Source organism: Carlito syrichta, unplaced genomic scaffold (assembly GCF_000164805.1).
Source record: "Carlito syrichta isolate Samal-C Ts95f unplaced genomic scaffold, Tarsius_syrichta-2.0.1 Scaffold316189, whole genome shotgun sequence".
NCBI lineage: Eukaryota > Metazoa > Chordata > Mammalia > Primates > Tarsiidae > Carlito > Carlito syrichta.
Genome location: NW_007260285.1, coordinates 826,688 through 840,825, shown reverse-complemented (window position 1 = coordinate 840,825; position 14,138 = coordinate 826,688). Strand labels below are relative to the sequence as shown.

The window sequence follows — 14,138 nt, the reverse complement described above, 5'->3', positions numbered from 1 at the left end:
TACTTTTTGTCTGGTCCATTTGAGAAGGTAATTACAAAAATAACTAGAATACTTTCTGGAAATAAAAAAGAATCATTTGCACCAATGAGATGGGATAAAGAATTTTAAAACAAACCAAGAGCTACTTTTCCCCTTCATGTCTATAGGCCTTAGGTTGGTCCCTGTGTGTAACAAGAGAAGAATCATGCCCAATGTGTATATAAACGTTTAGTCATTTACTTGTGAATCCATGCAGTTGTGTGCTAGAGCTAGCTTACACTAACTCACAAAAGTTGACTGGGCTTCTCTTTTCTCCAATTTCACATTTGGTGATGTCAGGTTGATAGCTTGACATCAGTCATGGTGAAAGTACTAATTGGCAAATGTAACGAGTCAGGATGATTTTTCTCTCATAGAGCTGGTTGTTACACATTTTTCAACACACTTCATGGGAGGCTTTTCTTTATAACATTCAAGAAATTCATTTAAAATTTGAGTCTCCTGGTTGTAAAGACATGAAATCCTTGAGTTAGGAGTGGCACAAAACAGGCAACAATGCCTATATTTTCAGTCATATAACCTTTCCTGTTTTAAGGCAACATTTTCAATATCATGGATGCTTTTTCCATTTAAGTGTTCACTGGGACAGTCGTGACTATAACCTGGAACATCACTGATTGTGGACACAGTGTAAGATGCACTACGAAGAGCATCAGAGTGGGAAAAGCTGTTTCCAAACTGGATTTTGTATTGATTCCAGTTTCTTCTCAGAATTGCTTGAACCTATCAATCAAAAAGAAACAGAAAGAACAATAGCAATCCATTAATTAAAATGAAGATATTATATCTGATGCAAAGTTAAATAGGTTTTGTGGAAAACTTTACAAAACAATGTTAATAATTATTGCTTAATTTCTTAAGAAATTAAGTTGAGTAAACCACTTTTACATTAAAAAATATACTGCAATTACATTGTATATTTAGATTTGGTTAATATTTTTTATTCTACACCTCACCTTGCCTTTTATAATGCATATGTATATGTTGCAGTCAAACAGTTAATCCAGGCCCCACTTACAATATTACATCTAGTTTTATATCAGAGAAAATATAGAATTGAATAGAAAATAGAGTATAAAAGGAGAGGAAAATATATAAAAGAAACAGAAAATGTAGATCATCATCATCATCACTAGTAGCAGCAATATTTTATTGCGTGATTGCCATATGACAGCAATTGTGCTACATTCTTAAAAAAAATAGCAGAGTGTTTGTCATCATAAAACTTACTACCTAGAGGAAAGTAATGTGTTCAACAAATAATTACAAATGTGATGAATATCATGAAAAAGAAGTTTAGGAATGTAATGATCCCACTTTTATGTATTTGGATCCTCTGCTGCATGAATTTGAGGTTTAATAACTCTCCATATCTATTTGAAGCTAGAGATTAAGGGCAGGTATGTCACATACAGTGATGCTTGTAACAGAATTTAAGACACTGAGGCTATTTTCTTCACCTTGAGTCAACTGGCACAACAGAGAATTTTCAGGTATGTCTCCATGTCAATTACCTGGACTTTTCCAGGCATGATAAATGAGCAGATTGGGTTGGAGCAGTCCATTTCTGAATTATTAATGAGTCAGCTAAATCCCTAACTTGATCTATGTCTGCCGAAATTGTGTATTGTTTTGAGTTGTGTTCACCAAGATCTCTAATGCTCTTTGACCCTTTGATTAATTTCCAAAGGAAATCTGAGCATTTAACAGCAATTTTCCAGTATTTTCTGGCCTATATGCTCTTGCAATAATTGTTTAACCTGCTACTTATACTTCTCAATATTCTATTCACTATATTCAGGTATACAAATCAAATATTAAACCTTTAAAAAGGGCTTACTGCTTTCTTGTGATTTTCTAATAGGTTAAGAAAACTCAATCCTTCAAATTGCAAAAATTCTATGGAAAATAGATATTCAAGAATATCTGCAGTTTTACAGGATAATTCAAATATTCTGTTAGTCTCTTATACTCTCTCATTAAAATGAACACAGCGTTTTAATGTCTCATATCATGTTTAGCATGCAGAACAAAAGGAAAGAGCAAATATAAAGTCAACAATTTATTTAGGTAGAACTCAAAATGAGGCATAGAATGTCCAGTTAGCTTCTCTCTATTCCATAATTCAAAAATTATATAATTAAAATACAATAACTTGGTTTTAAAAGTTATATTAAGTTCAAGAACCTCAAAACTTTCAAGCTCAATTTAAAAATACATGGTAACTATATCTGGAAGTAATAATTTCTATTTATGCAAATGCACTTTAAAGATAAAAGCATTTATAGGTCAATGAATGTATGTATTGCCAAAAATTAAGCTTTGTTTCCTTCTTGGTTTATTAATGTAATTCTAAATTCTCCAATTAAAATATCTGAGTTAAGGTAATTTAAAATAATACCTTCATGATATGTAATATCTTCATAAACACAAGCAACCAATAAACTGAATGACTTTAGATTAAAAATTTTAAATTAATATTCAGAGATTTGAAACAAAAATGACTATTGATCAATTAGCTATTTCTGATGGAATTATTTTTTATCATTGTTTTTCATGCTTAATAAGTTAGTCTTCATTTTGTTATTAAGTGCTAGACTGATCAAGTTCATAAATTCCTTCTGGTTAAAAGGAAGTGGAATGTAGCTTTTTACAAAAAAAGCATACATAAATACTGAGAAAAAGTTTACAGAAAGTAATGTCTTCACTGCGAGTCTTTTACTTAGAGTCTTAAGAAGGAAAGCTTAAATTCAATTCTGAAAGGAAAATGGCTTTTGAAATACCTGTTTGTTATTGAAATATCTACTTTGATTAAAGTCAACATCCTATCTCTTCATTGCAATTAAATCATCAAAAATACTATAGAAAGCCAATTTCCTGAACTGTGGGGTTGCATTTGCTAAAGTTAAAAATAAACCTAATTAAATATCCATAGGCCTTGTAGGCACCTGTTTGTTTTTTATTATTCTCTGTAAGGATGTTACATTTTTCATCTGCTTCCTCTAATACAACATCACACTAGTTCAACAGAGTATTAAAGTAGCCATTTTAAATAAACATTTAAGTAAAAAAGTAACAATAATAATGGAGAAGGTTAATAAGGAAAATTACCTTTTGATGGTAAGATATACTGGTGTTATTAAGGATATGGATAAGCTTTTATTGTTTTGTGTGTGCACATGATAAAAGTAGTAAGGCAAATGTGTATAATACAACATTACAACTTTATATGTCCATTAACATAAGCTAAGGAGCTAGCTTCATACTCCTTAATCTAAATCAGTGTAAAAATATTTACTAGACCTTCATATAAAAGTTCTATCTAGTCTCATTAAAGAATATGGGCTCAGTTGTTTTCAACATATCTTTTTGTCCACCTTATAAAATATCTACCCTAAGATGTTGTTAAAATATCTTTCCGAGGACTAGAGTCCCTAGTTTATGTTAACAGTGCACACTTTTGTCGGAGGGCACCAAGGATGAGATAAAAGTGGCCTGAGCACTTGTCACGCCACAGTTACTTAGTTAGTAAGAAATGCTAGCAGGAAGATGTTGGCTAGAAAATAAAAGGCAGGAGAGAAAATAATGCTGGTATTAAGCTAAAGGCGAACCATTTGACCTCATGTAGGAAGCAAGAAGGAAACCAAGCGAGCAAAAGATTTGAAGTAGTCCATGACATAGTTGGAACACAAGTAATTTGGCAGCTGTTTTTTCATGTTCTGAGAGTGGGAAAACTTAAGAGGCTATGAGACAAAATGGGAGGGATTATGGTATTTCTTAAGATGAGAAATGAATCAGAATCAAACAGGAGTTGTATCTCTAGGGATGAAAAGGAGACAGACACTGGAGACGTTGTGCAGAACTGGAGGATTTGGCAACAACTTGGTTCAAAGATTTTTGTATTGTTGTAATTTTCCAATGCCAAAATTTTCCCAAGTTTAGGACATGGCAGAAGATCAAGGTTCTGTGTCTCTTGTTTACACAGATAGAGTGTAACAGGAGTGTTAGGCATTAGTTTAGATATTCCCTGAGCACTCTTTCTAAGTAAAAGGGTCAATTTGAGATTTTGATTCTAAAATGATTAATGTGCCTGTCTATACATGTATTCTGAAAACGGGTGATTTGACAAATCCAATAATGAATTCTTAATGTACTGAGTGTCTAGTGAGGGCACAGCATGGATATAAAAGGTTTATATTTCTTAGCTTACATTAATACTTGTGAAACTTGTGTAAGAACTTACATTTATTTCCCTTTAAGAAAGGTAGATACAGACTCTAGTTCTCAGCATTTTCAAAATTATCACAGACAGGAAGAAAGCAGCACCTATGGTGTTCAAATGCTTGGCTGTGTTTATCCTATACTGCCTCCTATCACAAGATATTATACTAATGATTATGTTTTGAATATTTAAAAATTACACTTTATGAAAGTGAAATATTTTTCTGTAGATACACAAGTATCTACAGAAATAAGTTTTGTATTTCATATATGTTCTTTGGCATATTGTCCAAATCACTCAATCTATATTTAATTATTACATCCTACACAGGGAGAGTAGGATTGTCTAATTCATTGTATACAATGAATTTGTAGAGGTACACAATAAAAGCTATTTGAGTTTTTATCAAACAAATGATTTATCTGTTCTTCCTAACTGTAGTCCCTGTCTCTACTTCTCATTGATTTTAGAAAAACAGTCGTTTTTTTCTTCTGTATAGAAACATCATGGATGTACCACCCAAAGATATGAAATATAGTCTGCTATATTTGACAGTTAACCCCATTATAAATAAATACATATACAAAATAAATACGTGTTGAAATTAAAATTTATTTTGCTAGTTAAGAATTAAATATTAAATTTTATTCTATGCCATGAGAAAGAAGTAAAATATTGTTTAAACAAGGGAAACACTATTTTATAGTTTTCATGAAAAATACATGATTTCCATTGTTCATTTATTTTATAGGAATGATTGTCCTAAGTTGTGACAGCTGGTTCCATATCTTCCCCACCTGAAGCTCTGTGGTAACCTTCACAGTTATTTTTATTTTTATTTTATTTTTTTGAGTTGGAGTCTCACTCTATTGCCCAGACTGGAGTGCAGTGGCCACTCCTGGCCACCACAGCCTCAACCTACTGGGCTCCGGTGATTCTTCCACCTCAATCTTCCAATTAGCTGGAATTACAGGCATGCGCTACCACGCCCAGCTGATTTTTTGATTTATTGTAGAGATGAGGTCTTGCCGCCCAGGCGGGTCTCGAACCCACGAGCTCAGGCAATCCACTCACCTCAGCCTCCCAAAGGCGTGGGATTACAGGCTGAGCCACGGAACCCGGCTACCTTCACAGTTATTAAGTATGCACGTCTTACTCAGTTGCTGTCCAGATTTCTAAACTTCGTTCAGTTTTACCAAAATCTTTCTACAGGTTCAAATTTGTCAAGCAGATTAAAACCATATAAAGAGTTAAGTCAATATAGGTCAAACCACTGAGCTATAATACAATTCATATGCATACAAAATATGGTACCAATTTTTGTAAATGCCTGAAACTTCCCAAGTCAGAAAGCCTTGGATTAAAATCCAGAAATATTCAAGAGCACATTGGTCATAAAATAAAGCATCCTATTGTAAATTTCCTAACCCATTCCATCTCTTCCCTGCATAACTGAGAGTTTAAATTTTAAAACCCTTCTGTATTCACCATAAAATTGTTTCCAAAAGTAACACTGTAAGACAGACAGAAAAGATAAAATGAGTTGATACTATATCCTATTTTCAATTTCCTATTAGAGTGTATGATCTATGAGATTAAAAATTTCCTAGCACTGTATCTACGACAAAGTCTGGACCTAATAAGATATAAAAGGTAGATCAAAAAACTAGATGAACAAAAGTCACTGATGAAATATTTTAAAGTAAGATTGACTTTGAACTCCAATACGACCTGAGCATTTGAGACTGAGAGTTGTGCCTGTGAAAAGAGATGCTATGGTACTTTTCCCAATGGCAATGAAATTGGACATAGTTGTTCCCAAAGTTATAATTATATTTCATGAAAATATGCATATATAGTAAATATAAAATGATAGAAGGAATACAAATCAATGACCATACCTCTCCATTAAAGAAGCAGAAAATTGTAGAGACCAAAAGACCCTGTAAAAAAGAAAAAAAGAATTATCTGAATCCAAGTGGAAAGGTACATGTATTTTAAAGAACTCACTGTATAAATCGTCAAGAATAAAACAAAACCTGTATGTACATTGAATGCCAGATTTTTTGAGCTGCCTTACCTGGTAGTGCATAAGGATGTGCATGAGGTAGTCATACACCTCTTCTGCAATCTTTCCTTCAGGTCGCCATGGAATCAGCACAAATTCAATGCCAAGTAGTGGCACTAGGATAAGAGTGGCTCTCACAGCTTTCATGTAGAGATTGGATTCTGCTTGGTGGGTGACTTTTAACTTGGTAATGAGGACACGGACAATATTTAATAGGAAAAAAAGATTCACCTAAAAAGAAAATAAAATGACAAATGGAAATAATTTCATATTTAGTATCAAGAAGCATTACTTAAATATCTACAATCTTATAAATCTTAAAATATCTTTACTGGACAAGACTATGCTCTTTTAAATTGTATATTTGTTTAAGTTATAAATTTGCATTTCCAGAATTGTAATTTATTCATATAACAAGTATAACAATTTTAGTGAACAATTAAAAAAAATAAAATTATGGTAGAAATATTGTAGAACACTGGTTAAAAAGTATTTGAGTGTTTTCCTAAGCTTATTTTCTCATGCTATTTAAAAAAAAGTTTATATGATTTACAAACTAAAGCTTTAAGCACTTTACCTCAAAGAATAGTGTATAGCAAATGGTGATTTTTAAAACATCATCTCTTTATCTGTATCACTATGACACACTATCTTTTTTTTTTTTAGATTGGAAAACACAGTTTATTTAGAAAGTAGATTACAGAGAGAAAGAGGAGATTCACCTTCCCAAGGTAGGGGAGGGGGCCAAAGCTTAGGGAAACCTGGCCAGACGAGTTTAACAAAAGCAAATGGTGGCCAAGCAAAGGCCACACTTTCAAAATATGTACCATAATAACCATTTTCATCTGTTTTGGTTTAACCTTCCTGTGTGTTTTCTTGGGGGGTAACAATGATCCTTGCAACAAGTCTCCAGAATAGTACTGCAATCCTCTCTGTTCTTATGAGGAGACTGAGTCCTGTAATTGAACCAGCTGATGTTCAACCTAGATCATCCTTGAGCTCAAATCACTTGGCATCCCATGGGCCCTTCTATTACTTTTTGTAATTACATATTTACTGTTTATTGTGCTTTAACAACTTTCCTCAAGCAATATTTCCTTTGAAAGAGCAATGCAGACATTTGAAAATATAGGGCGACAACAAACTGGGTCCTGCTGAAACACATTCATCTCTCTCTCTCTGTCTTTAAATACTACTTTATTTCTTATTTTCATCCAAGTCAATATCTTTTACTTTTGTTCATTTTCTCTATTCCCATTCCTTATGCCTTCCAGGAGATTATAAACATAAACTCCAGTAGAGCCCAATAGTGGCTGATTGCTCTCCTCTTTCCTATCTTGTTACCCTGACTTCTAGCATTTGCCCTTTGTTTAATAATCTTAAAATTTAAAACCACAAACCAATAAACAAGAGGGGGAACGAAAAAGGTTAATATTTATTATTAAAAATTGTGTATCTATTCTTACATTTTAAAACTTGATGCAATGCACCTATCAGATGCTTTTTCCACTGCTCAAATCAGTTTTGAACTCATCAGTTTTGATGCCTTTTAGTGCTTCTGCTATTTTTTGTTTCACCTCTTCCACATCAGTACAACGTTTCTCTTTGAGAACTTATTTTTTTCACCCAAAAAACAAACACAAAAACAAAAACAAAAGTCGCTTGAGGCGAGATTGAGTGTATAGGGAGAGTAGGGCACTGGGGTCATATCGTTTTCAGTCAAAAAATGCTGAGCACTCAGCACGATATGGGCAGGTGCATTGTGGAAGAACCAATCACCTGTTTGCTACAACTCAGGTTGTTTTTTCTGCAAATTCTGATGCAACCTTCTCAAAACTTCCAGATAAAAACTTTGGTTGACCGTTTGATCTGGAGGAACAAATTCTAAGTATATTACAAAGGGCCTGCCCTCCAAAAGCTGATTTTGGGTACCTCCTTTATATAATTGATATAGATACAATTTAATAAATTGAAAAGAATAACAACAGCATCTCCTTTAGTATCGAAAATAATTAACAAATAACATACATTTGTTAACTTGAGGTATATGTTATAAAAATAACTGGGATATAAATATTCCATTACTATTCTTAGGGAATTGAATGGAATATAAGTCTCAAAAAATATACAACTCACTACAACCCTGATGGAAATACATCTATAAAAAGTAACAGGTTGACAGTCACAGAAATATGATGAAGACAAAAGAATTAGCCATTTCAGCAGGTGTAAGGATGAAACATGACAAATTAACATGTCAGCTGTCTTTCCACCAATCCTAATGTATTTTCTCCCTAAGCATTCATTGCTGTTTTCAAAGATTTGACTAAAGGAACATTACTACCAGTCTTTTGGGAAAAAAAATAAGAATGTTTCATCTGCATATAAATGTATGATATAGAATATTTATAATCTGAATACATAAAATCATAAATTATAGAAACAGTAGAAATATTGCAGTTTAGGCCCCTATTATATGAAAACTTATTAAACACAAAGGTCTCCAAATAGCAAGTCTGATTTAAAATGTGAAACTGGAAACTAGTAACTGGAATTGCTAATGGAGCTAATCCTTCTGTTCACTATTCTAAAAATAGTTAAGTGAATTAAAAACTATTCTCTGTGCTATTGTCCACATACCATAAAGAAAATTATCATCCTCAGATCCAACTTTATTTTTTGTAAATACTTGAAATAAAAGTAAAACAAGAATTTTATTTATTTATTTATTTGAGAAAGCAGGATTTATTGAGAGGACAGAAAAGTTCCCACAGTGGGAGGGGACCAAAGGGGTTGCCCAAAATGAAAATTTTAAATTTCAGATGAATTATGTCTGAATTTCATCCTCCCTTAGAGCAAAAGTAGTTAAGGAGAAACCTATTTTTACTTTACCATCCATAAAGTTCACATAGCTGGTAGGTATGTCAAGGCATTTACACATCACAATACACTATAGGGTCATGACAGTAAGCAGAGTGAATCAGTACATTGGCTGTGGGAGGATTTCTGAAAGCTGTTCTCAGCAAATATGGCCAGCAATCACTTAACTATGCCCTGAAGTGACCGAAACACCTCTCACTGGACCCAAATTAAATGTATTCTTTCTCGACTTCCCTTTAGCAGGATCTCAAAAACGTTGTAATCACTCCAGTACCACCCTGCTCAAGGGGAAATGTGATAGAGGATGTCTGAGTAGAAAGAAACTGATTGTGATTAAAATATCTTATTTATAAAAATGGTACAAAAACATATGACCATATGAACAATTGCTAGGACCCTTCCCAGGATCTTGGAATTGGCCAGGACCAGTGGGGATCCCCGGAGCTTAAACAAAGACAGGACAATTTACTCTGGTAGAAAAATAGATCTTAATTTCATTTTAGGTCAATGAGGTGGAAATGTTGTATGCAAAGTATGTGGATTTTCACTTCCTTTCTTACTGAGCAACTGAGTAGACTGTGTTTCTAAATAATATTTTATGGTAACTGCATCATCTACTCTTTTTTCCAAAAGTTGACATGAACAGACTTCCAAGGATTGTGTTAGCTGCTGCTACCTGTTGTATTTGCTTGGTGCTTTTACTACCTGTACCTCACTGATTAAGGATTTTGAATCATATACCTCTCTGGATAGTTAGATATTTTGTAATAAAATGTTGTCATGTGTTGTTCTGAAAACTCCTGCATATTCCAAGCAATACACCTTAATTTTTTGAGTTCTCAGAACAGAAGCATGATGTCAGGCAGAAATAACAAGCGAAGACATCTCTTATTTAAAGATGTGGGGTACAATTCAGGTTAGGTATATGAACATTGATTATGCAGGTACCCTTGTTGATGAGGTGTGCCCCATCTCTCTCCTGGCAGTTTCCCTCAACTGCCAATTTCACTCCCCCCTGCCCTGGCAGTTTCCTGCTACAGCCAATCCCTTTCTTACAGTATTATGTTAATTGTTCAAGGTCCGCTTATGAGTGAGAACACATGGTACTCTGTTCTTTGCTTCTGTGATAGATCACTGAGTATGATAGACTCTTAATTCATTTAAAAGCATTTTTTCCCCAGAATTTAGTATATTCTTGGCACCATGCTAATCACTTAACAGGAAATATCACATTTAATCCTTACAATACCCAGGGAGGTATATTCTCATTATTCTATCATTATAGTTGAGGAAACAAAGTCACAGTGAGGTTAAAAATGAAACAAAACAGAAAATATGCCCTGAGATATACAGCCAACCATGGTAGAGCCAGGATTCAGTGCTGACTCTTTGAACACCAAGAATACAAAGCCAGGCAGTGTCAGGTTATTGCTTAAACAGTGTGTCACATGTGCTCTTAGAATGTAAAGAGAGTAAAGGAAGGAAGTCTTTCTGTCTTTGAAATTTTCACTATACTCTACATCAAGATATATTAAAATTTCATAAAGGGTATAAAAATTTCCATAAGAATGACCTAACAATGATACCTTTTGAGAATGGTTTGAATAGTGTTCTAACACAATTATACACTAAACTACAGCTAGCAAATATGGTAAAATAGAATATTTATGTTAAAAAATCAAGTCAGGAAACTTGAACTTTTAGGTAAGAAATATATATGTGTGTGTGTATAATACCAGCCATAATTAAAGTATCACTCTTAGAGACTATAATTGCATTATGATCTCTAATACTTAATGACAGAAAGTATGGTAGTTTGTACTAATTTATTCCCCCATTTAAATAATGTCATAAAAGCATTGAATGTGACTCTGTTTCCCTGTAATCACACTAAATTGGTGTACTGATATTAAGTGGTGATGATTATTAAAAAATAGTTCAAACAATAATCTCTTTTTCTAAACTAAAGTTTTTTCTTTATTGGAGTGTTGTTCTTATGCAGGTGTGTTGGTGGTTTTTCTTGTTTGCCATCCCACCTCAGGAGACCTACTCTCTGCTCTGCTCTTTTCTGTGCCTCAGGAAGCCAACATGTGGATTGCATCATTACCCTGGTTTTCTCGTCCTCTGATGATTGTTACATTTGGCCAAGGGCAAGAACCAAGAGATCAGAGCATGGGAAGAGAGAGAAATTTGAATATTTGTTTCTGCTGCTTCTTCCCTGCGAACCGGTGGATTGGGCAGTAGCTGTTTTCCTCTATCTAAATCCTCCTAAGGCTTGTCTAGCTCCAGTAACACTGCTCTGTTCCCTTCTGGGGTGTGGCTGTGATAACAGGATCTCACAGTTGGTCCCTAATGTCTCACCATTCTTTGTGCCTTAGTTTCTTTGCCTATCCTGCCCACACTGCAAGTCTGATACTTTCATTAAATCCTATTCAGTAATCATGGTGAGCATGTCATCTGTGTCCACTGGCATCTTGAAGGACACCATAGGCCAGACGATTAAGAAGTGAAGTTGACATGTGAGCAATGATGAAGAAAGAAGAACTGTAATCACCTACCAGTAAAGCAGCACAAATTGGGCCATGGATAATGTAGAGGAGGTGAGTATCAGAACTGATCCAGCAACTGAGGGGGAAAAGGGACATTATGTTGAAAATTTTCATTTTACATCATTCCAATAGAAAAACAGAGAGATTATCTTACTTGTCATTGTAATATAAGCTTCTGGCAACAGCATGTATGCAAGCAGGAATTAGTGGAAATCCTGTAAATATCAAAGAGAAAGAAAATCAATAGAATTTTTTTCTGTAGATAAGACTTCTAAAATAGTGTATGTAATAAAATATGAAACTCAAAGATAATCTAGGAACAAAAAACTAGTCACCATATAGCTCTTGAGTAAATATTATCTGTATAGTTAAGCAATAAATATGATAGACTTTTAGTTTTTTTGTATTTGTGTGTATATTTTCTTCTAATATAAGTCAATTTGTATCAGTGAATCCCAGAGTTTAAGTCCATAAATGTCCTGTCTAAGTCCTGAGGATTAGAAGCAATTCAGCATTCATATATTTTCTGTGAGATGGAATTTGCCAATATTTGGTAGGCTATCAAATGTGGGGAGAAGTTGAGACTGATGAGAACTTCCACTATGAGAGACAAATTAACAGTAAGTCACTATCTGAAGAAGAAGAGAAAAAAAGAGAACGATGTGGTTTATGCACCCTGAATCTGGCATGTTTGAACATTCGAAATCACATCTTTCAAATATGAAATGAAGAAATGCTTCAGAAAGATAACCAGAATGTACTAAAGAGTATGTGTATGTGTATACTACCTCTGTATATCTCTATCTATATTTCACTGGGTAGATAGAAAGAGAAAGAAATAAATAGACATACTGATGATAGATCAGTATAATTTCAGTTGTTTCTGGAAACCAATCTACTTAGAGTCATTTTCTGCACTTTATACTTTGCACTATTCCAGTTATTTTTTAATATGCCAGAAGTATAGTACTGCTTGCTTTGTGAATAATATCATGTCAGGAGATTGTGTGGAAAAGTGATCTTTTGGATGCCTTTATTCAATGAATCCCTCTCTTATCACAAAATGACAATTTTTAAACAATTTTTTTTTTTAGAATGGAACGTCAAAGCTGTTTAAGCCCAATGCTCTCATTTTACACCTGACAACAAAAAAGATTCAGAATAGTGCAAAGACTAGATTCCAAATTCATTATTCTAATTCCATTGTTTTAGTCACTACATATTCGTCCAAGATACACTATCCACTTGAATATTAAACAGAAAAAAGACATTGTATTATTAATTGACCTGTGACAACTGAAAACATTAAGTGAGTCAGTGATATTTTGCTTTACATATTTCTACTAACAGTGATAAGCAATCTGATATTCTTTAAAAGCAACTCATCAATTTGTATATTTTTATTACAAAATAACCTTACATCTTCCAAAAGCTTTCTTAGTTGAATCAGATGTATGTAATGGCACTTACCCCAGCCAAGAAAATAATACCACATCAAGTGTTGCTTCTCTGCAAACACAGCTACCACGATGAGTGTGTGTAAGTAAATGCCTTCACAGAGCATCCAAAAGTAATTACAGCCCATCAGGTAAAGGTGAATGAACTGGGATACTTTGCAACTAACCTGCGAGGGGAAAAAAGGCAATTAATATCTAGTTGTTTATGAAGTCACATGTAAAGCAATCATCTCATTTAGAAAACATGGACTTTCCTCTACACAAAATCTTATACACTAATGATTCAGATTTGTAGAATGCCAGTCTTCACACTCCTTTAATGATGCCTCTAAAGTTTTTAGCCACAGACTCTAAAGATTGACAGTGGCATATCTCCCAGAAAAATGTGTAATTTCAAAACCTACTTAATTTGGTAAATGTGTATTTGGTTATTATGCAATTATAAAAGTATCACACGTGACTAATTTTATACCCATTTACATCTATTTTAATTATGTCATCATGAAACCCTTGACTGTTATATTCTGTTGGAAAAAAATCTTCATAATTTTAAAATCAATTCATTAAAAAAGTCCAAAAAGCCCATAATTTAAAACCAATTCATTAAAAAAGCCCAAAGCCCAAATCTTTGTCTTATTGACTTTTTTTAAGTTGACCTGACAGCAAATATATAAATTAATTTAAATTTTCTACTTTCATGTACTGTTTCTTATACAGAGTTAATACTTTGATATTGTTCATTGGATGGATAAGTGTTATGTAGTGAGAAACCCTTATGTGCCATGAGCAGCAGGATTCTATAGCTATAAAATGAGGTGAAGATTTGTATAATGTATATAAATAATTGAAACAAAGCCCCAAAATAATTTTAAAACCAATTCATTAAAAAAGCCCATAATTTTAATACCAATTCATTAAAAAAG

At 33.4% G+C, this 14,138-nt stretch overlaps 1 protein-coding gene across 1 annotated transcript in view; it reads right to left on the bottom strand.

Moving 5' to 3' along the window:
• Positions 1–402: 402 nt before the first annotated feature.
• Positions 403–14,138, bottom strand: part of CALCRL (calcitonin receptor like receptor) — a 106,201-nt gene continuing 92,465 nt past the window's right edge. Inside the window, exons 10-15 of the mRNA XM_021706873.1 lie at positions 13,229–13,382; positions 11,913–11,973; positions 11,768–11,834; positions 6,342–6,560; positions 6,163–6,204; positions 403–762 (exon numbers count right to left, since the gene is read on the bottom strand). Of these exons, the coding sequence (XP_021562548.1) occupies positions 547–762; positions 6,163–6,204; positions 6,342–6,560; positions 11,768–11,834; positions 11,913–11,973; positions 13,229–13,382 (759 nt within the window). The 3' untranslated portion in view covers positions 403–546. The remainder of the gene's footprint in view (positions 763–6,162; positions 6,205–6,341; positions 6,561–11,767; positions 11,835–11,912; positions 11,974–13,228; positions 13,383–14,138) is intronic.